At 52.7% G+C, this 23,517-nt stretch overlaps 8 protein-coding genes across 8 annotated transcripts; 5 read left to right on the forward strand and 3 right to left on the reverse strand.

Moving 5' to 3' along the window:
• Positions 1-966: 966 nt before the first annotated feature.
• On the reverse strand, positions 967-6,172 carry J4E85_005755 (uncharacterized protein; the record flags this gene model as incomplete). Its single annotated transcript, XM_051469997.1, has 7 exons — positions 967-1,379; positions 1,432-2,349; positions 2,411-2,448; positions 2,503-2,532; positions 2,767-3,031; positions 3,138-5,826; positions 5,894-6,172. The coding sequence occupies 7 exons, from the start codon at positions 6,170-6,172 to the stop codon at positions 967-969; spliced, it is 4,632 nt and encodes a 1,543-aa protein (XP_051326828.1).
• A 2,555-nt stretch (positions 6,173-8,727) lies between these two features.
• On the forward strand, positions 8,728-10,440 carry J4E85_005756 (uncharacterized protein; the record flags this gene model as incomplete). The annotated part of the gene is made up of 1 exon (XM_051469998.1): positions 8,728-10,440. One exon carries the CDS (start codon positions 8,728-8,730, stop codon positions 10,438-10,440), a length of 1,713 nt encoding a protein of 570 aa, XP_051326829.1.
• Positions 10,441-10,897: 457 nt separating this feature from the next.
• J4E85_005757 (uncharacterized protein) lies at positions 10,898-11,892 on the forward strand (the record flags this gene model as incomplete). Its single annotated transcript, XM_051469999.1, has 2 exons — positions 10,898-11,530; positions 11,584-11,892. The coding sequence occupies 2 exons, from the start codon at positions 10,898-10,900 to the stop codon at positions 11,890-11,892; spliced, it is 942 nt and encodes a 313-aa protein (XP_051326830.1).
• Positions 11,893-14,273: 2,381 nt separating this feature from the next.
• Positions 14,274-15,223, forward strand: J4E85_005758 (uncharacterized protein; the record flags this gene model as incomplete). The annotated part of the gene is made up of 2 exons (XM_051470000.1): positions 14,274-14,849; positions 14,900-15,223. 2 exons carry the CDS (start codon positions 14,274-14,276, stop codon positions 15,221-15,223), a joined length of 900 nt encoding a protein of 299 aa, XP_051326831.1.
• A 961-nt stretch (positions 15,224-16,184) lies between these two features.
• J4E85_005759 (uncharacterized protein) lies at positions 16,185-17,828 on the reverse strand (the record flags this gene model as incomplete). The annotated part of the gene is made up of 4 exons (XM_051470001.1): positions 16,185-16,544; positions 16,596-17,339; positions 17,393-17,673; positions 17,717-17,828. 4 exons carry the CDS (start codon positions 17,826-17,828, stop codon positions 16,185-16,187), a joined length of 1,497 nt encoding a protein of 498 aa, XP_051326832.1.
• Positions 17,829-18,836: 1,008 nt separating this feature from the next.
• Positions 18,837-19,298, forward strand: J4E85_005760 (uncharacterized protein; the record flags this gene model as incomplete). Its single annotated transcript, XM_051470002.1, has 1 exon — positions 18,837-19,298. One exon carries the CDS (start codon positions 18,837-18,839, stop codon positions 19,296-19,298), a length of 462 nt encoding a protein of 153 aa, XP_051326833.1.
• A 223-nt stretch (positions 19,299-19,521) lies between these two features.
• On the reverse strand, positions 19,522-20,612 carry J4E85_005761 (uncharacterized protein; the record flags this gene model as incomplete). Its single annotated transcript, XM_051470003.1, has 2 exons — positions 19,522-20,342; positions 20,393-20,612. The coding sequence occupies 2 exons, from the start codon at positions 20,610-20,612 to the stop codon at positions 19,522-19,524; spliced, it is 1,041 nt and encodes a 346-aa protein (XP_051326834.1).
• Positions 20,613-21,355: 743 nt separating this feature from the next.
• On the forward strand, positions 21,356-21,985 carry J4E85_005762 (uncharacterized protein; the record flags this gene model as incomplete). Its single annotated transcript, XM_051470004.1, has 1 exon — positions 21,356-21,985. The coding sequence occupies one exon, from the start codon at positions 21,356-21,358 to the stop codon at positions 21,983-21,985; it is 630 nt and encodes a 209-aa protein (XP_051326835.1).
• Between the last annotated feature and the right edge of the window lie 1,532 nt (positions 21,986-23,517).

Genomic DNA, 23,517 nt, shown 5'->3' on the forward strand with positions numbered 1-23,517 from the left:
GGGGTAGGCTGTTGGCGGCGGGTGGACATCGCTCCGAGCCCGTTCTTCGCGTCGAGTTACGAAGTTAGATGGGAGGACGTGCAGAGGCTGTCAGTGCGTGCGTGACGCCGGAATGTAGGAGCAGTTTCGTATCGAAGGCGCAGGGGTAGCGGGACTGGAGCCGGGTGTTAAAGGCATGGGGGACTGGTTGGATGACGGGTGGGCTTCTGGAACGTGGAGTGCTGGTGCTGCATGCCATTCACCGCTAGGTCGAGGTACACAGCGATGATGAGGGTGTAGGGATGGGTTGGGTTGTGAAACGTTTGCCTCCGAAGGTCGAGCGTGGGACTGCTTACACTGGATGGGTATCGACACAAAGACGTGGATATGATGCAAGTAAAAACCCGGTGTATGGGTCCAGCAAGTGGTGATCATATGGTTTTGATCGCCGAGGTCAGAGAGCGGTTACTGTAGCCGCGTCCAACGGCTTTTGCTTCCACCTACTCCTGGAGACTAGACTTGGTGGAATAGCGACGCAATATGTAGACCGCGATGACTTCTGGACTTCTCATGTAATACGTTCACTTTGATATTCCTGGCTGTAGTGATGCATCGTCATACGTGTCTGTGAATGTCCATAGAGAATTCGTGTCCACTGAAAATCACCATATGGATGACCATGTCTTGTCACTGCTGACCTATTGTCTGCGCACGAAGGTAAAATAATCAAAAGTAGATGCATGTTAGACCCAGTATTAAAATTTTGTACACATTTCCAACTCAAACTACGTCGCCTACCTGCGACTTGATCACTCATCTGCTTTTCCCCTCTACCTCCATCACTGCTGAAAGTTTTCCGCTCACCACAACGCCTCGCCATGCTATGAAAACGGTACAACTCCAACGTGTCTATTCTGGAAACATCCCCAAAGAGACTAATATATCAACGTTCTCCACACACCTCTTCTATCTTCATCAGTCACTTCCTCACGACTGACTCATATCCAACGCATTCAACAGCCCCGCTTCCTTAACCAACTCATAGAACAGCCCCTTCCGTCTGACCAACTCTGCCGGACTATCAAACTCCTTGACCTCGCCCTTGTCCAGCACGATGATCCTGTCCGAGTCCAAAATGGTGTTGATGCGATGCGCGATAGTGATGATTGTGCGGTTGTTGAACATGCTAGTGCGGAGCGTGGTTTGCAGCATGGCGTCTGTTTCGACGTCGACGGCGGCGGTTGCTTCGTCCAGGACGAGGATGTTGGAGGGGGTGAGGAGGGCGCGTGCGAGGGAGACGAGCTGGCGTTGACCGGAGGAGAGATTGGAGCCGCCTTCGTTGATGGTCGCGTCGAGTTTACCCGGCATGGAGGAGATGTGGTCTTTGAGACGGGCATGGTCTGTGACAATGGTTAGTTGCATGTCGAGTGGGATGGTTTGGAGCGGACTTACCTAGTACACTCCAGAGCTCGGTGTCGTCGTGAACATGGCCTGGATCGAGGTTGTCGCGCACGGTACCTTCAAAGAGCGCTGCATCTTGTGGGATGATGGCCAAGCGCCTGCGGAGATCGAGAAGACCGATAGTGCTGGTGTTGAGGTTGTCGATGCTTACATTACCCTCCGCAGGTTCGATGATGCGGAAAAGTGCAAGGGTAAGTGAACTTTTGCCAGCGCCTGTTCGCCCAACGACACCAATCTTCTCCTTCGGCTTGATGGAGAGGTTGACGTTCTTCAGCACCAAGTCAAGACCAGGCCGATATCGGGTGCTGTAGTTGTCGAAAGTGACAGCGCCCTGGGACGGCCAGCTGATTGGTGGTCTGTTCTTGGAGATGATCTCAGGCGCCTCGCTGGGTAGCGCGGCATATTCAAGCACACGTTCCACAGAAACGATGTTGGTCTCCACTTCAACAGTCTGGCGAACGATCCAGTTGAGACTTTGAGTGATCTGAAGCGCATACGACATGGCCAGACCCACTGTACCAGCCGATAAGCCGCTGTGGCTAGCGACGGACACGATGGCGAGACCCGCAGCAGCCAAGATGATGACTGAGCCAAGGAATTCTAGGCGAACAGCCAGCCATCGGTTGGCGCTAATGGAAGGATAGTATGCACGCAGATTGGCATCGACACGCCATTCATTCTCCATTTCGAAACGCTTCTGCTGGTTGTACGCGCGGATTGTGCTCATGCCGCTGAGACTCTCCTGAAAATGGGCATAGATTGGGCTGCGGCTGACGCTGTCGAGGCGCTTGAGCTCCCGTGATGTGCGCAGGTAATATCGCTGGATGTAGAGGTAGAGTGCGCCGAGCGGCAGGATAAGCGCAACGAAGGCCGGGGTTGACCACGAAATGACGACAAGGGTGAAGCCGGCTGCATCGGTCAGTCAGTCAAGTGTTACACAAAACGGGTTGAGTGTGGGGTGGCTGCATACCTCGGGCGGAATTGACGAAGAGCATGTTGAACGTTCGGCTAGAGGCACATGTTAGAAAGCTACCGGCAGACGATTCAGACAGATGAACTCACGCTAGAACTTCGTCGACTCGGTAGATGTCACTGTCAAATAAGTTAGCCAGTGTCGGTGAAGTAAAAATATGGGTCCAGGGTCATGCTCGGCGAGGCAGTGGGCGACGGTTAGACTGGTCAAGAAGACCTCCACCACCGCCCCTCCGCCTCCCCCACCCACCCATGTTCGGCGAGGAAGTGGGCGAACAGGTCAAACATGCTCGGCGAGGAGAGTGCATGAACAAGGTATCGGCAGACGTGGACCGGACCGCGGCAATGACTTACCTCGAAAATCGATTGAGTATGCGTCCTGCAGGTGTAGTCTCAAAGAAGCTCATTGGCGAGCGGAAGATGGCAAACGCCATCCGCTCGTGTAGCTTCCGGCTAGCTTCGATGGAGCAGAAAATCCAGAGGATCAACGTCTGCACCACGACCAGGGCAGCAGATCCCACGCCAAACGCAAAGTAGATGCCGATGTATTTCCCCACATGAGGATTCCCGCCGTAATGCTGGTTGATCTCTGACCAATGCTTGAGCCACACGCTTGCGCCTGCATGATGTTAGCGTCAACCTCAGAAGACGAAAAAGTGACGAGCCAATGGCGTGCTGTCAGAGGCCAAGGACCATGTAGAAGCACCCAAGGCTGTGCGACTTACCGATTGATGATGTTTGAGCACCCAAAAGGAGCATCAGATAGATGGCGACAGCTGCAAGATTGCTTGTCTTTGCATATTCGCCGTAAACAGACCACTTGACCTTGCCTTGCTCAGAGAACTCCTTGGTCTGCTTGCTCTTGAGCCCACCGCCCTCTTCATCGTTCATCTTGCCGCGAGGTCCCTTGAAACTGGCAGTGCTGGCTCGACGAAGGGTCTGGAAGCTCGACTTGCGGCCCGTACCGCCTCCGACCCTCAAAGGAGCGAGAGTGGCGCCACCCTCCTGGGCGGCCTCAGCTTCGGCTTGATCTTCCTCGTCGTCTTCGCCAGTGGGACTACCACCGTAGACCGTAGAATCTTCATCGCTCATGATGCTGTCGGATGTGCGAGTGCTGTCGTCTTCTCCCTGGTCTTCGTTCTGAGATGTCTTGATAAGCTGAGCGATTTCACCCTTCATGGCCATTAGTTGTCCGTAGCTGCCTCTCTCTAGAATCTTTCCTTCGCGCAGTAACAGGATCATGTCGGCTTCCATTAGAACGGGAATGGAGTTGGTCGCTAGAATCCTGGTCTTGCCCGCAAGTAAACCCTTGGGCCCGAGTACGTTGTCGATGAGATGACGTCCAACGTGCTGGTCAACAGCGGATAGGCAGTCATCGAGAAGATAGATGTCCGCACGAGCATACACAGCACGAGCAAGCGTTAGTCGGGCCTTTTGACCACCTGAAAGTGAGATACCTCGTTCACCGACCTCGGTCTGGTCGCCATCGGGAAGAGAGCCAAAGTCGTCTCGTAGTGCACAGGCGTTGACAGTCTTCTCGTAGAACTGGGGATCCCAGCGATGACCAAATACAATGTTCTCGCGAACAGAAGCGTTCATAACCCAAGCTGATTGTGGAACATAGGCAGTCTTTCCGCGAAGAACGACCTCTCCATGTATCTTCCAAAGGTCACCAAGCACTGCTTGAAGAAGCGATGACTTGCCTGCACCAACACGACCAACAATACACGCGAGGTCTCCCTTGTGCGCGATAAAGTTGATGTCATGGAGAGCACGGCGCTCGGCGTTCTTGTCCCAAGTGAAACTAGCATCGCGGATGCGCACCGACTCGTCGCCATTCTCAGTCACAGCGTCTTCGCGAATAACGGCATCCTCCTGCAACTCATCGGCAGTCAGGTAGCCAGTAATACGGCCAACAGCTACACTAGCCTCAACGATGGCGGTGATAACCATAGGGAGGATGGCAAGTGGGAAAGTGAGGAGGTTGAAGAGCGTAAGAGCAGGGAAGACAATGTCAGTTGTCAGAGCACGGTTCTGCGTCCAGACGAAGACACCAAAAGTTGAGCACGACACCAAGAACGGAGTTGTAGACCATGTGAATGTGGAGAATGCCTGGGTCGCACCAATCTTGCGCAAGGTCTTCAGTTCCTGGTCGTTTCGGATGGTGTTCAGGCGGTTGGCAAAGGCAGTCGTCCAGGCGTAGAGCTTAATCGACTTCATGTTGTTGAGAATCTCAGAAATCAGTTTGGTACGCGAATCCTTGTTCTTCATCTGTTCCTTCTGCAGAGTCTTCATCCACCGTGCAATCACACCGTTGATGGGAATCATGACGAACATGGCGGCAACACCTGCGAAACAACTGACACCAAGCAATTGATACAACGATAGCATGCACAGGATGATTTGGAAGGGAGCAGACCACAGTTGTTGTCCGTATTGCGCAAGATCCTGAAGACGCTGTGTATCCACGGCCATGTAGTTGACGATATCACCGGTTGACTTGGACGCGCGACCCTCGTTGGAAAGACGGGTGGACTTGGAGTAGATGGCAGCCGTGAGCGAAGACTTGATGCGCATGCCGGTTTCGAAAGACCGCTGGAAATATTGGTGGAGGCAGGCGGTCTGGGAAACGGATACGGCGAACATGGCAAGCGCGATAGCCGCACCACGAATGAGAGGCTGGGGCTCTCCGGGGTAGTTGGCGCGGTACGAATCGACGAAAGTGATCAGGAGCCTCAGTAACTGGGGTTGAGCGAAGTTGAGGACGTCGCTTATGGTCTTGATGGCAGCGCCGCGGAAGTAGGGACCACCGAAGGAGCGGAACATGGCCAGCCACAACGAAGGGCGCTTCTTCTCCATCTCATATTTCCACGCATCCTCAAATGTCTGCGAGGTGTGTCGGGTCGTGTCGCGCTTTCGGAGGTTCCACAGGCTGTCCTGGGTGAGGAAAGTCTTGTATCCTTGCTTCATCATCGGTGTCATCCAGCCAAATGTCAAGACAGAGAAGACGTCCGCGTATTCGTATGGACATTCATCGTCGTCTCCAAGCATGTCGTAGTCGCTCATGCGCTTCGGAACCAGCCACTCCAGGATGAACGAGAGCCCAGCCAATCCAACACTAGCGCAGAAGACTGCGAAGTATGCCACATGTTCGCGATGTACCTGCTGGGAGACAAGGGAGCGGAGCTTGACGGCGTAGGCGATGAGCAGGAAGAGCCAGTAAAAGAGGACCACGCCGTTGGCATTTCGCGACCGCCAGTGTTCGATATACTGGATGTGGAATATGAAGCCGAGAGAGACGACGGTGATTATCGATGTCCAGAAGCGGAAGTCACCGGCCCATACGTCCTTGTAGTATTCGATTTGGAGGGCTGCCTGGACTGCTGTGGTGGCGATGAGGGCGCCGAGTGACGTCTGGTGGCGCAAATTGTTAGCTACTACTCAATCTAATACCTAGAGGAACCCATAGTCTCGAACATACCAGCTTCGCGTAAAAGTGCCAATTGCGCTTCACAGGCTGCGGTGGGCATTTCCTGTAGAGATACCACAACGCGCCTACTCCTCCCACAATCCCAAACGCCGCGACGACCGCTATCCACACGTCCAAGAAGCACGGAGTGAAGTCATATCGTATCGGGCTGATTGGGCCCCAGCCCTCGCTATTACCGCATAATGGCTGGCGGTGGTGCTTCGAGGCCGTCAGATAGCCGTGCGCAAGCGGTATGCTGGGGAGAAAGGGCGTCTGTTGTTGGCCCTGCATCGATCGGATGGTGCTTGTGATTGCCGGGGCTCTGATTATCGCAGAGTCTGGGCAGATCAGGACGTCGAAGGCGGCGAGAAGGTGTCTAGGCGGTTGCGACGCGAGGGCACTTTTGACATGAGAGCTCGGGCCGTCGGTATGATATAATCATTGCTGCTTACTAGCCCTACTCCCGATAACGCCGCGGGCTACCCAACCGACTAACCACCAGTATGTGGTAATAGACTATGCCACGATACCGATGATCCGACTGAGCGCAGCGTAGTCGAGCCTACACCGGAGTACAGCATAGAGGCTGTGTGGCTGCCTCGTGGACCATGGGCGCATGCGACACTGCCGAAAACGTCGCGAACCGATGGGCCGGTCTTTGTCCGATCACCATCCCGGCGAACAGGTTCGCAGCTGCCTCCCAAGATCAGGACACCAGATCACGTGCGCCACCATCTCGAATTGCGCGCAACATCAATCCATGATCGCATATATCTTTGATGCTCAATGCCGGTCAGAGACAACAGTTGTAGTACTGGCGGTGTAAGGTGGGAAAAAGAAAGGTGGCGGGACGCGTGCTGCCTACCTAGATACCCAACGGCCTCTGCTTCGCAAGCACTATATCACCAACAACCCAAGCGGGCCTTGAATACAAGAGATGCAAATATTGAAGACTATGGCCAGCGAATAGGGCATCCGCCAAAGTACGAATTGAAGTCTCCACGCACCGCGCTCACTACACCCGAACCTGTATCCCAGCTACCACCATCTCAACGTCTCGAAGCCAACAGTCGTCTATACCATATCGCAGTCCTACGATCTAGCAGCTAGTAGCAGCAACGAATGAAGACGCTTGTAGATGCCAGCGCTGACATGTTCGATCGATCAGTTCCTTGGTTCCGCCGACAAAGGCCCACTTAGCGACAACACATGCATGCGGCATGTCAAAATCAGCACCCACTAAACACCAAGGCCCCACGACCCACACCCCCGGCTTGGAACACGATCTCACGCTGGGACTACGGATAGATGATGTTTCTGCTCGTTCCTGGAGTCCTAGGTAATTTTCTCAGTATATATGGTTTACCAACCACCCATTCTTTCACATACGACTATAGGATCATGAAAATTAGGCTTCCCGTCCGCTTAGCTATATACAAGCATGATACCGGCGCATTAGTACTCGGGTGGGTGACTACCGGGGAATACGCGCTGTTGTATGTTTTTACACTTTTTTGCCATTTTTTGCACCCAGGTTCGATGGCCAGAGGCACCCCAAAGACGACGAGCTTACTACCTAGGAACATAACAGGCAATCTCTGTTACCCTTTAAGAGCATCTTCACTTGTTCGCAATAGGCCCTTTTTAATTCTAATAGCTCTCACATCGACCCTTTCAACCTGACCATAACGGTATACGATGGAAGCTCTGTTCAATCCAGGTATCCTGCACGTGTACAGCGCTGCATCGAATGGCGAGCTTTCGGAAACTTGCGCTCTTCACAATCTGGTCTCTCGCGTTCCCAATTCGAAGTGCGGGTCTTCTTTCATTTTATTGTCTTCGACACCTCCGGATTAACCACGTCATCAGAGACCCTGATTAACCCATGGCTCATGGCAGCAGTGACGAGAACACTTCCCGAGACGCCTGCTAGCATTGCATCGCAAGTTCGCGTGAGGCTTTTGGAACAGCGCGAACTCTAGGCACCCGCGGGGTCCAGTCTAGAATGAGTAACACGGACCTTGTAGGGCTTCTCCCCTGCACTCAAGACTTATTGTGCAACCCGAAAATGGAAAAGAAGGGATTTTTGGGTGGCGACTCTCGCCGTGTCCAACTCAATGAAGGCGTCTTGCACACTTGGCTTAGACTCTTCGCTCCTTATATAAACACTCTTTTTCTCTCGTGTTGTAAGTCGAGCTGATAACGTACAGTCAAAAGCGTTCCCGACTCACCAGAAACCTGTCGCACATCCCGATACTAAGCCTCACTGTTCGCTGTTACTCTTACACCTCTTCCCGGAAGCCATAAGGAAATTTTCTTCAACGGTCATTAGGCCCAGAAGCCTCTTTCTCAGCTCGTACCCTCCGGCCCATCCTTGACGGCGAAACCACAACGTCATTGCTACTGGCGATATCTTATCTCGAACCCCAAATCAGACGTCCCTCCACCAAATTTCTGCAGATTACAGAAAACCACTGCGCATACGCATTCCAGCCTCGATGTCTCCTTCCAACACACCAGGACGACTTCCAGAGATAGCCAGCAGTTCTGGCTCCGAGCCAGTCAGACCACTACGTCGGAAGCCTCTGCATGCAACCAGCTCCAAATACAACAAACGTCAGAATGGAAATTTCCACAATCGCCACTCTGATTGCCAACCGGGCGCCGGCGATGTGTCTCTCGATCATCTCATATATCCCGACGAGGACGTGGGCTATGGGCCAGTTCTTCGTTCGCATCGCACAGCTCACCAAGCTCGAGAAGATACTTGTTTCATACTAAAGGACCGAGAGTCGCAATCAGATGAGGAATTTACACCTTTGTCCAAGGAATCCTCTCTACCTGACATGGACCCCGTTGATCACTTCGAGGCTATCTCTGCAGGTCCTGATGCACTCGCTGCACTCCGAAAGCACATTTCGGCCGCTCTCCTTGCGAGACTTCCCGACCTGAGCGACATGGAATTCTCAAGACATAGCAAGCCATCGTCGATAGTGAATCTGCGCTTAGTACTTGGAACCTACACTGACAGATCCATAAAGAAGTGGGGCAACCCTGTGTATGCGTACCTCACTCCGAATGCAAATTCCTCAATTGGTCCCAAGTTCATTATGGAGGTCGATGAAAGACACGGATATGGAGGACATGACGTTGTGGAAGTTACATGGTATGAGGCCATATATGAGCAGAGGGTCGCAACCAAACTTCCCTTCAAACAAGCTGCAACAAAAGACGAACTGTATGCCGTGGTTAAGTACTACTTCCTGTTGGCGGTGGAGGCGGGAGTGGAGAGCTTTCACCATGACTTCATCCCATTGAACAGGTCCTTCGTCCAGCACCTGACCAGCTTATGCCTGCATTATGTACCAGATCTTCGGACACCGACGCATTCCACTGAGGGATATACATACCATGAGGAGCCACCTCCGCGATATCCCACGAAGTTTGATCGACGGCGTCCCCCAGGTTATGAGAAAGAGCTGGGTGTAGCAAAGGTCCATCAGTTTCCGCAAGTCAGCATCGACGCATCCGAATTTGACCCAGGCAAGAGCGACAATAGCAATGGAGGTGGCGAGTCTGCCAGTCTGCAACAGTCAAGATATGAGAAGCAAGCTTCTCGAATTCCAGGCTTCGCAGCCGAGGCATCTTCGCATACCTCATCTCAACGACGGCGCAAACCTATCACTGCCTTCTTAAGCAACTATCGATCACTCCCACCACGTCCCCTCAACCGGGCCGAAGAAGCTCTAGTTCGCGGCTCGACTTCTCCGCGCAATGCCATCTCTTCGTGGTTGAAAACAGTGGCTGAAGAGCTAAACCTGCATCCAGGTGCTCTACCTACCAAGGCACGATCAGGAAAAAGGCGGGAGCTGAAGACCAACCAATCTATGTCGGATGAAATCGACTGGCCGCTGCTAGGATCGTCGCCGCAAAGCTCGGTGTCCTCACGTTACAAAGACATGGACCATTTCTCGAACCGCGACCAGAGCAGCTCGTTGAGTGGCACAGACAACTCCGTCTACTCGTTCCCGGATCAACACGCCTCGAAGCCCGATGAAGAGTGCGCGAGCTTGCCGCACCTCGCGATGACAGAGCCACTCCCCGATAAACATCGGCACGATGTAGAGTGGAGAGCGTTCCGTACTGCGACTGCTTCTCTTCCGGGAGTAGATAAAGATCGTCGTGAGCGCCGTACATCGAGGAAAGCAGAGCGGTCTCGCAACCCGATCGCCAACTGCCGTTCTAGCTCGAACTTTGGTCGGATCGTGTCGCCTTCATTGCTTCAGCGTCAAAAGAAGGTTATTGATAGTCGCGTCGAAAAGACACTTCATGATATCGGGGATCACTACATACAACTGAAGAAACTTCGACAGCTTCAAGTAAGTATCAAGGCGGAGATGGTAGAAGAGAAGCGCCGTGAAGAGAAGGAGAACCGTTTTGAAGTCGAGGAAATGGCGCGCTGGGAGGACGGGGTGGATGGTGCTGACGATAGTAACAAGGTGAGATTCGAGAAATGGTCGAAGAGGCAAGAGTATCCATACGGGAAGAGAGGCTATTAGGTCGATGTGACAGAAGAAGGGCTGAGGTCAAGATGGCAGATTGTATTGAAGGTCGCGCGAGAATGGGTGACAGGGTCATGGTCTTTTCACTTCCTGGACGTCAGTGTGTTTGTTGTGATATGGTGACTGTAGCGGCGGGGCAGCAGGGATACAAACACTTTTATGATAGCCATGCGAGAGATAGTAGCTTGACGCGCGCTCCCACTCCTTTTGCTCAACTCAGCGCGTCCACGTCAAGCGTTCGCTGTCTAGGTAGACTCTGGTAGGGTCCAAGCTCCATGTAAACATAGCGCGCAATCTAGATTAATCTAGTCAGCTCTTGTTGCAGCATGAATGTACTCGCGCACACAAACTAATCAATAGACGCGTTTGTTGCAGTCTCCAAACACTACTTAATCAGATCAATTCAGCAGGGAAAGGTGGGACGTACCTAGGTATAATCATCCGCTCTCGAGACATGACTGTAGCCAACGACAACCTAGCCGAAATCCAAACGCTGGGCGCTCTGCTCAACTACGCGCCCTACGACGAGGTAGTCAAGTCTCCACAAACCTATGACCCTAGCGCCATCTCCTTCAAAATACACTTCGGTCAAATCATCGACAAGCAAAGCAAGACGCAGCAAGAAGTTTGGGTACTTCTTTATCCACCCAACAACGAGAGACGACATGCTGAAGTTCGATTTCACTCATCTCATCCCGATACGGGGGCTTTGGTCTGGCATGACGAGAGCAACATCAGCACTACGGTCTCTGCACTCGCCAAAGCGTTCCGCAACCCCAAGAAAGCGACGAAGAGCAAACACGCGGCATTGGCGAAGTACTACTATCTGATGGCTCTCGCTGCGGAGGAGACAGAGACAGGACGCGCTAGTGAGCTGAAGATACCTATACCGATAAATCAGACGCTTTCGGAAAACTTGAAAGTCGTTTGCCGCGAGTTCAAGGAGGAAGCAGAAGGACTACAGTCAGACACACTCGAGGACGGTGATAGTAGCGATCTCAGCGATGCACCAGAGGACCTTCTTAAGCCTACTCAGCAGCCAGTAGAGTCGGTCTCAATAGTCACTCCGAATCCTTCTCATATCCCCGTAAGCAGGCTAAGATACCTTGAACTTGTACTGATGCTAACTTCTCTACCTAGACTTTGGATTCCCAACGGGTTGATACTCTCCTCGCGGCTCGCAACGAGAAACTCCAGCTCCAGAGTTCCAACAACAATTTAATGAACGAGAAAACTAAGTTAGAGACTGCGCGCCAAGAGATCGCAGAAAAACTTGAGCTGGTGGACGGAGAACTTCAGCGGATGGAGCAGCAGCTCCGGGCCAATGACGAAGAAAGGGCATCGATCGAGATTCGCCGGCGACAGGTATTGGAAGGGATGAGTGCTGCGGAAGCGTTTGAGCTGGGTGGATTGATGGAGCGTGAAGTGAAGCGTCGGAAGCTCGATTGATGTCCCAGAAAGAAGGACTCGTCATCCTGTTTTGTTAGCGATATGCTTGAATACCTGGGGAGCATAGCCTACCCAGAAGGCTACGTAGCGCTTTACTTGTATTATTTGTAACGTACAATGTATTGCATGCTTGTAAGATACCAATTCTTCTATGGTCAAAAGAAAGACAGAAAATATATCCCTCGTTGCAACGTTGACCCATTTGATAGCAGAAGAATGATTCGGCGGTAGTGAATGGTTCAGAAGCGACTAACACGCTCTTGTGACTAGCGTATCCCTCCGAGTATATGACCGCTTCTCTTGACCACTGCAGTAGGCGCTCCTCCCGCTTTTGCACCATTTGCTCTATCTATCCCGAGACTCCAAAGCCGCGGGCCATTGTGACTCTCACCACCATGTCCGCCCCATCCCCCCAACCCGACGACAGCCCTTCCTACGCCAAACTCAAGCGCGACCTTGGCGACGACGCGCCTCTCCTCAACTTTCTCCCCTACAAGCGCGCCACTTTCGAGCCGCAGAACGAGATCGCCGAAGCAGCGCCCGAGCGACTCCTCTATGGCGACATGATGGAGAGCAAAGGCTCGCTCTGGATCTACTGGACCCTCAACTACCACAACAAGAAGAAGAGCCACCATGAGTACCGGATGATAACCTTCCAGACTATCGAAGGCGCAAAAGGCCATGAGGCGGGCGTGCGTCCGGGTTCAATCCAGAACGTCGCATTAGCTTCAGCGCCTTTCAAGCATGCGAAAGACTACGATGCGGTCGCAGCTATCGCGAAGTACTTCTTTATCCGTAGAGGTATCGATATGCAACTGCAGTATCCGGTGTCGTCTGGCCCGTTCAAAGAGGCCCTTATGCGCGTATGTCAGCATTACAAAGCCATATACAACGAGACGCAAGCCAACAAGGCAGCAAGCCGGCGTTCTTCGGTCATGCCTACTGGAGGTCGCGATCAGAGTGTTGTTTCGCAATTCCAAGACCCACGAGAACCTTCGTATGCAGCTTCGTTAGCGCCATCAAGACCGGTGTCGCGCGCGCCATCCCGTCCCAAGAGCATGAGGAGTGTGGACACTCGCAAGCGCCGGCACAGTTCGGGCTCAAATCTCGACCGTCAGCCTGAGACAGAAAAGCGCAGCGCTCCTTGCGAGGGATCTAGCAACTTCTCATCCTATTCCCGACCACCTTCCCCGTTCCTGGCGTCGGTTCAGCCTTCCCTTCACGAGCGCCCTGAAGATGAAGAGATGCGAGACCTTTCCCTTAGTAACAACAACGAAGCAGATCAAGGACAACCAGCCGACGGCGCGCGCCCGGACGACATCGATCGCGAGACGATGATGGATCAATACATTGCGCTCAAAGCCCGGGAAGAGGATCTTGATAGTAGGATCAGCGACATGGAGACGGAGCGTGCACGTATTGCGGACCAAGTAGCGGGGCTACAAGCCGACATCAACACGATTGGCAACCGACAGGGCGACTTAAAAGAAGAGAAAGATCGCGTGCGAGCGGAGAAGAAGCAGCTGCAGATTCAGCTAGATAAAGATGAGCATCTGGACTTTGGGTTTGAAGCTGGACGGAGGATGGAGACTAAGCGTCAACGGCGGGAGTAGTCTCCGGAAGGCACGGACCTACCCCCGACGCACTGCTTGGAGGTGCTGATAATTGCATGTTTGATGGTTGGTTAGAGAAATGGCGGGGTTAGATCCTGCGTTCTTTTCGCATGGCCTGGGAGGAGCAAGGGATGACTAGCTGCAGATGGACGTGGCCCGAGGAGGATACCCAGGTAGCTCAAGTTACCAGTAGAGACGAATTGATCGTGTGTACAGAAGTAGAACTGGTAACAGATGGACTCTCTACAACATCTCAATGCTTTGATTCAAATTAATTGGCACATGTCGATGGAAAGGGGGAGAAACTGAAGGAGCTGTGAATTGAGTTTCAGGATTCTAAAATCAGCTAGTGGCCCCCGCAAGTTGGATGACGCATGACGTAATCAGTAAATGCCCCAACGGTAAAACTCTTGGCTCCCCAACGTAAATTCGCGTCGCGTCCTGTCCTCGCGAGCGATTACCACCTCGACCCGCTTCCAGTGCGTTCGAAGAATTTTAAATTGGGACATATCGATACCCTGTGGCCCACGTGCGATTGCGTTCATGCCAACAACGTCACGCCTTTCCGAGCAGCTGTGAACGACCCACATCGCGCCAAGGGAAGAGCGGTCTGAACAACCATTGACACGATCTCTATTTTGTACTTCCCAATATATCTCATAGTACTCGAAGCTTTGATATCAAGACAACATCATATTCCAATCCTCGCACACGCATCCCGTACTTGTCCAGAGTCCGCATAGCCTTTCCCAGCCCAACAAACAAACTATGGACTCTTCCGACGGCTTCTCATTCAATGATCTCAATTGGATGAGACAAAACGAGATACCAAATACTGTGAAGACAGCGCTACTATATGGCGAGATCCGTGGAACGGGAGAGAAAGCTGATGTCTGGATCTACTTGGACAAGGCCACGACGTCCCTCATCTGGCAGATCTACTACCCCGAGGGCAACGCCAAGCCTCAAGTCATCACCGTTGAAGAGGCTTTGGAGAAAGCGAAACCCTGTGCCTGGTTCAAGCTTGCCACAACCCCGGATAAGCTGGAGGCCTTGGCCACATACTATTTCGCGAGAAAGAAGTTGACGAAGAGATACCAACCGAAACTTACGTTTGAACAAAACCGACTACTCAAAGCCATGCTCGGTAGTGAGGCCCCATCTAAGATCGTCAAACTACGAGTTCGCGTCCCCGAATATCTTGGTCGAGAACAATCACCAGAAGCCCTGGTTGAACCTCAACAACCTTCAGAAGTAGTTCCAAGTCAAAGAGCCCGCTCAAAGTCAACAATATCAGTCCATCAGCTACCCTCGCCATGCAGTACTACCGACTACGACGCAAAGGTATGTTACGAAGTATATAGCTGTAATAAACGCAATTTAACAGCATGCAGCGCGATGATGAATCACGAAGATTGAGTGGTGCCACTTTGGTCGAACCACTCGACCCAATCGACCGCTACTTTGATCTCGAAGACCGAATGGAGACCGCCAGCACCAACGTAAAGCGCCATAACAGCCGAATAGAGGACCTAAAGCGGAAGAGGTCGGAGATTGAGAAAGAAATCAACATGGAGGCGGAAGCTGTAGAGTTGCTCATCGCTGAGAGACATCAAGCCAAGGTCGCGAAGGACCGACTTTGGAATGTGTTGTCCAGGGAAGAGGCCTACGAGCTGGGTCGCCTCGACACCGCAAGAAAGATTGCCAGACTCGATTGAGCTCAAAGCCGATTCATGGCCTGATGTCGGCGTACTGCCATCTTTTGGAACGAACGATCTGGGTGGAAGTGGATGCATCGCTCTACGAGTAGTCACGCAAGCCAGTCTACGACGACGAGTCGCTAGATAGGAACTCCAATCCTCTGCGATTGATACGCAGGCACGAAGAACATCGCAATACCGGCCACCAGTTCTCTCAGGCTTTACTTCGGGACTTCGTCTATTCGCGCAGATCTCGTCGCGTGGATATCATTTGGGTTGCGGACGTCGTGGCTGGCACGTCGCTACGTAACATCGCAGCACTAGTGGACGGCAGCCAAACTATCACATTGCGCACTCATGCGATCCACGGGAAGCAACGCGTAGAAAACTACTCGACCACACGTCTTTCCTCGTCATTACACACCACTACCCTAGCTGCCGAAACGAAACCCTGCACCGACCGGCAGCGCGAAACTCGCTCCATGACGAGGACCAACGATCGAATAGGCCGAAGCATCGCGCTATCAACAAATTCTTCCTTAGAGGTCATTGAGGCGTCACAATACCCACATACTCCTGATGATAGACAAGCTCGAATAGCGAAAGGCGAAGTCGCGGAGTAAGCATGCAGATGGGCTGCCTGGCAATACTCAGCGACGCGAAGCCAAGATCTGCGCTTCAGACACCAAGCAGGCCTACTAGTCTAGACCTTTGGAAGCCTGATGCCAGGAGCTGGAGGAGGAGTTTGAAGATGGGACGCGAGCGTTGTGGCGCTGTAGTTTGGACGCATGAATGAGGTAGGGCAGTTTTGAAACACACTACCGTGTGGAATACAATACGATAGCTACGTGATTACAGCAACTTCTAGAGTCTCCGTAGTCTGCAAACGTCATACTGGTTGTCCTGCTACTGCCGCTGCTACCACGGTACCAAGAAAGTCCCCGTCCAAGCCATTAACGCCGTACTAGCAAAGCGTACACTAGTCTTCCTCGCTGCTGTCGGTCTCAGACTTTGCACCCTTCTTTCCCCACTTCGACGCTTTCATCATCATCTCACCTCCAAGAACGAAGATAGCGCGCTCCTTCGGGGTGAGTGACGACTGAAGATGCTTCATTTCGACTCTAATGCGCCGGTTCTCTTCCTTCAGTTCCCGCCCCTCCACCTCCATGCCGGCTAGCTGCGACTCAAGAGCTTTGATCTCATCGCGCACATCCTCCTGTTTCTCCTTGCTGATCACGATGTTTTCCTTGCACTTGCTCTTTTTATCGAGGGCATCGCGATAGGCGTCGGCGAAACCGGGGAAGTCAATGGACGACTGGGAGTTGGTGCTCCTCTCAACCTGGCAGCCTGTTAGTATACAACAAAGTCTAGGTGATCAGATGAAACTTACAAGGGCCTCTGTAGACTCCCGGCGTGTCGACGAGGTACGCGAAGTGTCCATGGCGTCGCTGCTGTCTGCCTCAACGGGGTCCGAGTGGATGAGGAAACCTTGGGCTTTGTTGACGATTGCGGTAGAAGAGGGCTGTGCTGTAGCCACCGGAGGAGTCGATAGCGGTGGTGGTGTGCTCGTAGTCAGTCGCTTCCTGGGTAGATCTGGGGTCATGGTGCGAGCCCTCTTGAGAGAATCGCCTTCGGGGATAAACAAGGTCGGTTCTCTTTGTACTGCGGGAATCATAGAGACCGTGGGAGCACGCTGAGGGGTGGGCTGCGGAGTGCGTCTAGCCTTGGCCAGTTTGACGGGGGGGCTGACCACTGCAGGCTGGCCGTTCACCTTCACCACCGAGCCCGCTCTTGATCCAGACTGAGAGACCGAACGCCTGGCACCGTCCACGTTCTGAGCGGACGAAACGCGCGTCCTCACCACCGAGCCATCTCCTTCTGGCCTAGACTGAGAGACAGAGGGCTTGGTACTGTGCGCATTCTGTGCAGCAGAGGCGCGTGACTTCTCCTTCTCAATGTTCGCGGCCACCTTTACAGCGTACTCTCCAGCCGTCTTGCATGCCGCAGTCAGCCAAGTGGTGAAGTAACCATTGACTATCCATGGCACTGGTGTATTAACGCCCTTGAAGATGAAGTAGTACTTGATCACTACGCGGAGCTGGTCCAAATCCATAGTGCCCGCTTTCTTGAGACACTTGAACGCATTTGCCTCAAGAACAAGTCTGAAGAGGTCAGTACGTGTTCTACATTAGGCCATAAAGCAGGAATGACTTGCCTCACCGCTTCCTCCGCGCTTATGCCTCCTCGGAGCTTGCCGAGACGGTCGAAGATGTTGAAGCGTTGCTCGGGGGAGCGGCCAGCGGCGTGGTCGTTCTGCAGCAGAATCCACACCTGGCAATCTTTATCCTTCCCATCCTTGATGGTGCCGAAGAGCATACGAAATGGCATCATATTTGGACGCTCGTTCTTATGGTCAACGAAGGCGACAAGCCGGACCTTGGCGACAGGGAGATGATGGAGAAGTGGGACTCGGGCTTGGGTTTCGGCAAGGGCCGTATCGGCCGCACCTACTTGGTTTTCCATGGCCCTTGGAACCAATGCCGAGATTGAAGCAGGTGCTTTCGGTGTAAGGTAGCTGAGTTGGTTGTCGCGTCTTGTTTTGTGTTGATCCCGGCGTTTGCATTGTATGGATGGGGTTAGCGTGGCTCTAGCGCGCTTTCGATGGAGAAGGCGTAGCCTAGCCATGAGGTACGCAGGAGGTATTCGCTGTATTTTATTTGAGCTTTTGTTTCTGTAGACGACATTGAGTACCTCCTGGGTACAGTTCATGCTGGTGCAACTCTGCGAACATACTCTATCAGTACCTGAGTACCTGGGAGCTTTCCATTACCAGACACACTGTTGAGCATGTCGCATTAAGCGCATCAGCGCTGTGAGGTCTTCTTATTAGACGTATGAAGACCCATCTCCTACGGAGTCTGTAGGCTTGATCTGTGCGCCGATTATACCACTAGCGTTCAGTCGGCTCTGATTTTGCATTTGCTCTCGCCTTCCCAGATATCAAAGTTCAACAATAGTACTGTATCGCCTGCCAATGACAACTGCAAAGAAGACTCAAGCGACACTGCCCTTACGATGGCAACGCTGCATCGACAGACTGAACGCCACGCTAGTGCGCCGCGGCTTGTTCACAGTCATAGAGGAAGTGCTCTCTCCTGCTACACCCACATTCGACCAGGCAATTCTACAGGGACGCAAAGCTTTGAAGACCCCACTCGGGGACCGAAAGCAGAGCGATGGGATGTCGGTTCACGTATGGGCGTACATACTCCTCGATAGCAATGGAAGTGAACCATCCATCTTGTTTCGCGATGAGGTACCTCTTCACTCCAATGGTGCAAATACACTTCGACTATACCCACGATCTGCGTCCTCCTTACTGCGGAAGGCGAGCCATCTCAAATCACCGTTTTGTCTCCTACATCAAGAAACAGACGAAGGTGTCAAGGATGGGCGCGGTATGCTTTGCGCAGTTATCGCCTACTACGCGCTGATAGCAGGGTTGAGCGACTGTGCCATCCGATGGCGTCGGTTTGACGCCTGTATGATTGCCGCCCTGGATTATATCAACATTACCCTGAAATGGATGAGCGAAATACAGCATGAGCCGGCGCCCAGCAGAGCGACAGCCATGAGACCTTCACTCATCGTGAGACTCCCCATAGGCCAAAAGGCTCTTGCAGAGATTACTGGAGTTTCCCATGGCCTTGAAGTTCCAGACAGCGAGGACGAAGAGGATATCATGCTTCCCGATAAAGACATCCAAGAGCAGCCAGATATCCCAGACGCCACGAACCAACCTGCAGTCCCCGTTCTAGAAGAGGTGCCAGACACCATCGACAGCGTCTTCGGAGACGACGTGGCCGGCGTCGCAGAAGAAGTCGATAGCGTTATCGGGGATGCCAACGACAGTATCATTGTTGCAAACAGTCGATCCCAAGTACACGGAAACGAGAAAGCATGCTATCCTTCGTTAACGATCAGGAAGCGCAAGCTGGAGGACATTACGGGAGGAAGCGATGGCGACGTGGTCGAGGAGATGGACGGGCACGGTTGGCGGCAAGCTTCTTCGGGCCGATGGCGAAGGAGGTAGGATAGCTGAATTTGAGGGAATGTTAGGGTGATACGGAAGGTCACATTGTACAGTAGAGTGTTCTAAGGTCAAGGTATCGTCACTTCGAAGACAGGATGGCAGCGGCGAAGGCCGGTTATTACGTTGCCCGCCCGAGGTTTCGCCGGTTGCTAGAGCTAAACCCATCATGAGCTAGCGCATTCTGTGCAATGCCAGCAAATCTGCACACATCTTGTCTCAATGACTACAGCTCACTCCTCTCACCAGACGTCTCTCTCCGTCCTTTCTTGCATCCGTCCAATGCCGCCACTGCCTCATTACTTGCCCTCAAATGCTCAAATTTCGGTGCATCTTCTCCTAATCCCCATGCAAACACACCACCAAGCCCCTTATCCTTCACGATGATCTGCATCTTGCGCCTAATAGCCTCAGGCGTATCCCAGGTCCAGAACAAGTTCTCATCAGCATCCCAGTAGTACTGTCCACCACCCACCTCGTCATAAACACCGTTCTCCATCGCACGCTCGTACGATGCAGAAAGTTCCTTGGGAACAGCGTCGTGCCATGAGAATGCGCCGGCTTTACCTAGATCAGCACCTGTCACAGGGTCTTCCATGAGTTCTGTCGCGCAGCCGATGGGGTTGACACTGCATGTTGAATTCGCAGCAGTCTTGTACCATTTGATGTAGAATGCCAGTCCCAAGTTCGCCTTCTCAGGCGGGACGCCGGCGTCGAGGTAGGCATCGATGGCTTCGAGTGAGTTCTGAATACCGGTATGATGCTTTGTTACATTGTCGCGACGGTTGAACATGTCGTATGTCATGATGTTCAGGTAGTCGACTGATTCCATGATGGCAGGAATGGTTGAAGGAGTGAAGGCTAGCATGTCGCGTGGTAGACCGGGGACAGCTGCTGAGATGGTCTTCTCAGGTCCTACTGCTGAGCGAATTTCCGCTAGTAGCTTGGGGTAAGCAACTATCTCCCAAGCTTTATTGGAGTTGAGATGGCCAGGTGTTTTGTAGTCTTCGCCGTTGCCGCCTGGGTATTCCCAATCCATATCGATACCTTAAGAGGTCAGCTTCTTCTTTTATTAGCCCTGTTCGTGTGCGACACACCATCAGCGCCTGTCGCATCGAGCATAGCCTTGACGTTGCTAGCGAATAGCTTCCGGCTTTCCTCTGTTCTGGCGGCTGTCGAGAAGCCATCTGTGTCACCCCATCCGCCAATCGCAACTTGGATGATCGTGCCATCAGCAAACTTGGGCCGAACGTCTTCAATAGTGGTGAAGAGCGGCCATTCATCTTGCTCTGGGTTGTTGAAGGTATCAGATCGCATGAAGGCGAGGGCTACATCAGTAATGTTTGACACCAGATTTTCCTCTGGTACCACATCATGCTGCCTAATAGGCATTAGTAATGTTGGCTCACGTAGGAGTTGCGGGCTGTGACTTTACCCTGTTAGGTACATGATGTACTTCAGCCTCGTCGTGGTGGCCGCTGCAGCAGCGAACGTCCAGGCTAGACAAAGCCATAGCCAGTTATGTGTAGCCATGTTTCACGACTCGTTCGAAGGACAAGATCTCACGAGCTCTTCAGGATGGCACTAAGACGTGTTCATGCGTGGTGTTGTAGTACTAGTGCCCGATGGCGTTCACTGGAGTCCCGAAGATGCCCCGCAATTGATTAGGCCAATCACGGACTAGCGTCTTTGGTCGACCGTTGTACCCAGGTAGTGCCCGGCAGTCGCGTCTCGTCGAAGGTCAACCCCGAAAGGCCTCGGCCATCGCAACGGCAAAGCCTACGGCAGCCTTGAACGGAGCTGCATCGGATTTCACGGAGTGTCATGAGCTGACAACTGCTTATTGTGGCTTGACCCGCTGTCACTGGACTGCGGCTGGAGACGTTGCGCGATTGGTAGGAAGAAGCCAAGAGCTTCAGCCTTCCGGTTGGAGTGTCATCCGCGCATTTCACCTTCAGCCTTGTCGGTCAACTTAAAGAGACCTGCGACCTCTCGGCCTACATTCTCTCCCCAACATTTCGTGCACCTTCCCATGAGCGTGTGCTCATACCAACGACACAATGGGGGCAACCATGTCGAAGAACGCTACTTTCAGGTCTCAGTCGCCATACGAAGCTCTCCCATTATCGCACGGAGAGATACGCGTTCTTGAAGTCGCGCCTAGCCGCGGCCGCGGCATCGTCAAGTGTACGATGAAACGCATCTCGCTCATCAACAATCCTGTGCCAATTTATGAAACCATCTCATACTGCTGGGGGCCTCTTCGAGCTCAGTCTACCATGAGGCTTAACGGACATCGGATACGCGTGCCAGCAAGCTCAGAGGCCGCTGTTAGGCGCATGCGACTCAGCGACCGACCGCGAGTACTTTGGATCGATGCCATATGTATCGATCAGTCATCGACGACAGAACGCAGTGCACAAGTAGCTTTCATGGCGACTGTATACAGCACCGCAAAGCACAACCTCATTTACCTTGGCGAAGATGACGACGACATGGCTGATAGAGGTATGGAGGCTCTCCAGGACGTTGTGAACGACATGCGTGCCGTGACTGCAGACTTCACCCAATTATTGCAAACCATCTTCAATCACGAAACGGGCGCCAGATTATACTCGAATGAACCGTTCAACACGAGTGTTGACTTCGTCGCTCTTGAAGCTCTATTCGGTCACCTTTGGTTCAGGTAAGATTGCACGCCGACTATTTCACGTCGAGTTGAACTCAGCGAATATAGACGTCTGTGGGTGCTTCAAGAAGCGGTTCTTGCATCATCCAACACCTGCCATTGGGGCAGTGTTACTTTCGACCTTATCGATACAGTACGAGCTGCAGCATGGCTCGTGTACAGATATCGATTCGTTCCTGGTAGTCTTTGCCATGGCGTTGGCTTGAGCTGTGCCTGCCAGATGTTCGACATCATCTTCCCCATCCCTATCCCTGGGCTCGTTTCGAGGCGCAGATATCTAGCCACTATGTTCGTGACCATTCAACAATTCGAAAGCACTGAGCCAAAAGATAGCATCTTTGCCATTCTGGGCTTACTGGACAAACACATGTCTCTGGAAAGCAGTCAAGCGGCATTACTTGAGGTTGACTATGCAAAATCGCTTGCTAGCATATTGCGAGATGCTACACGGTACTCTCTGTGTCAAAGAGGTGATCCAGACGCTTTAAGCCAGATCTATCACCGTTTCGATGTGTTAGACGATTGCCAATCGTTTCCGACATGGGCCATTCGCGCAGATCTGCAACGAGATGCTATGGACGCTTCCGATCTACCTAATTTTTACAATGCTAGCGGCGGTCTCGAGATGCAATCTTTACTTGATGATGTCTCTCTTGGCGAAGAAGTGCTGCTTCTCCAAGGAATAGTGGTCGATGAAGTATATCAAACGACTGTCTCGTGCGCAATAAGTACCTGGGAGAGGGACGAAGAGTTCCATGAGTGGCTGATCTCTGTCATGGGTACAGTTTTGCGCCACTGCAACGTCGCAAGTCGGGAAGAGCTCTATCTAGCCACGGCCTTTACTCTTGTGGCCGAAGAAACCTGGGATAGAGGACGCGCACAGTCGAGTGATCTACAGGGCCTTCTAGATTATCTCAAGAGCTTGACCCCAGACGATAATGATGAGGCCTCAAATGGCGACAGGATCACGAAAGGTTTTGACTCGGGAAATATGAACTCGATGCGTGGCGCTTCTTTCATGGAAAATTGTATACACCGCCGATTCTTCGTTACCGGGGCTGGGCGCGTAGGTATAGGACCTCGTTGCATGCAACCCGAAGATATCGTTGTAGTCCTAAGGGGAGGGACAGAGCCTTTCATCTTGCGAAAGAAAATCGACGGTTACTGGCTCCTTGGCCAGGCTTACGTGCACGGCATCATGGACGGCGAGGCGGTGCAAATACACAAGGCTCGGGGCGGATTAGAGGAGGTGTTCCACATGCGGTGAATGCAACGTCTTTTTGCGGGAAGAGCTGGCGGAAGTACGGCTCTGGAAAGATGGAGTGACAAAGTGTACGAATAGCGCTATTTCTTCGAGAGCCATGCAGACTCTATCGCACACACCTAATGCGATGCTGAACTGAAGGTCCAGAGCGCGGAGCGCGGAGCTAAATCAAGAGAGGGAATCTCGTGTCGAAGTCTTGGTCGAAGCAGTGCGGAGGGAGGAAGTTGGATGACAACCACCGTTACCGGTTATCCACCTCCCAGTGTACC

The sequence above is a fragment of the Alternaria conjuncta genome (assembly GCF_024043145.1).
Source record: "Alternaria conjuncta strain BMP 0040 chromosome Unknown scaffold_7, whole genome shotgun sequence".
In the NCBI taxonomy this organism is placed as follows: Eukaryota; Fungi; Ascomycota; class Dothideomycetes; order Pleosporales; family Pleosporaceae; genus Alternaria; species Alternaria conjuncta.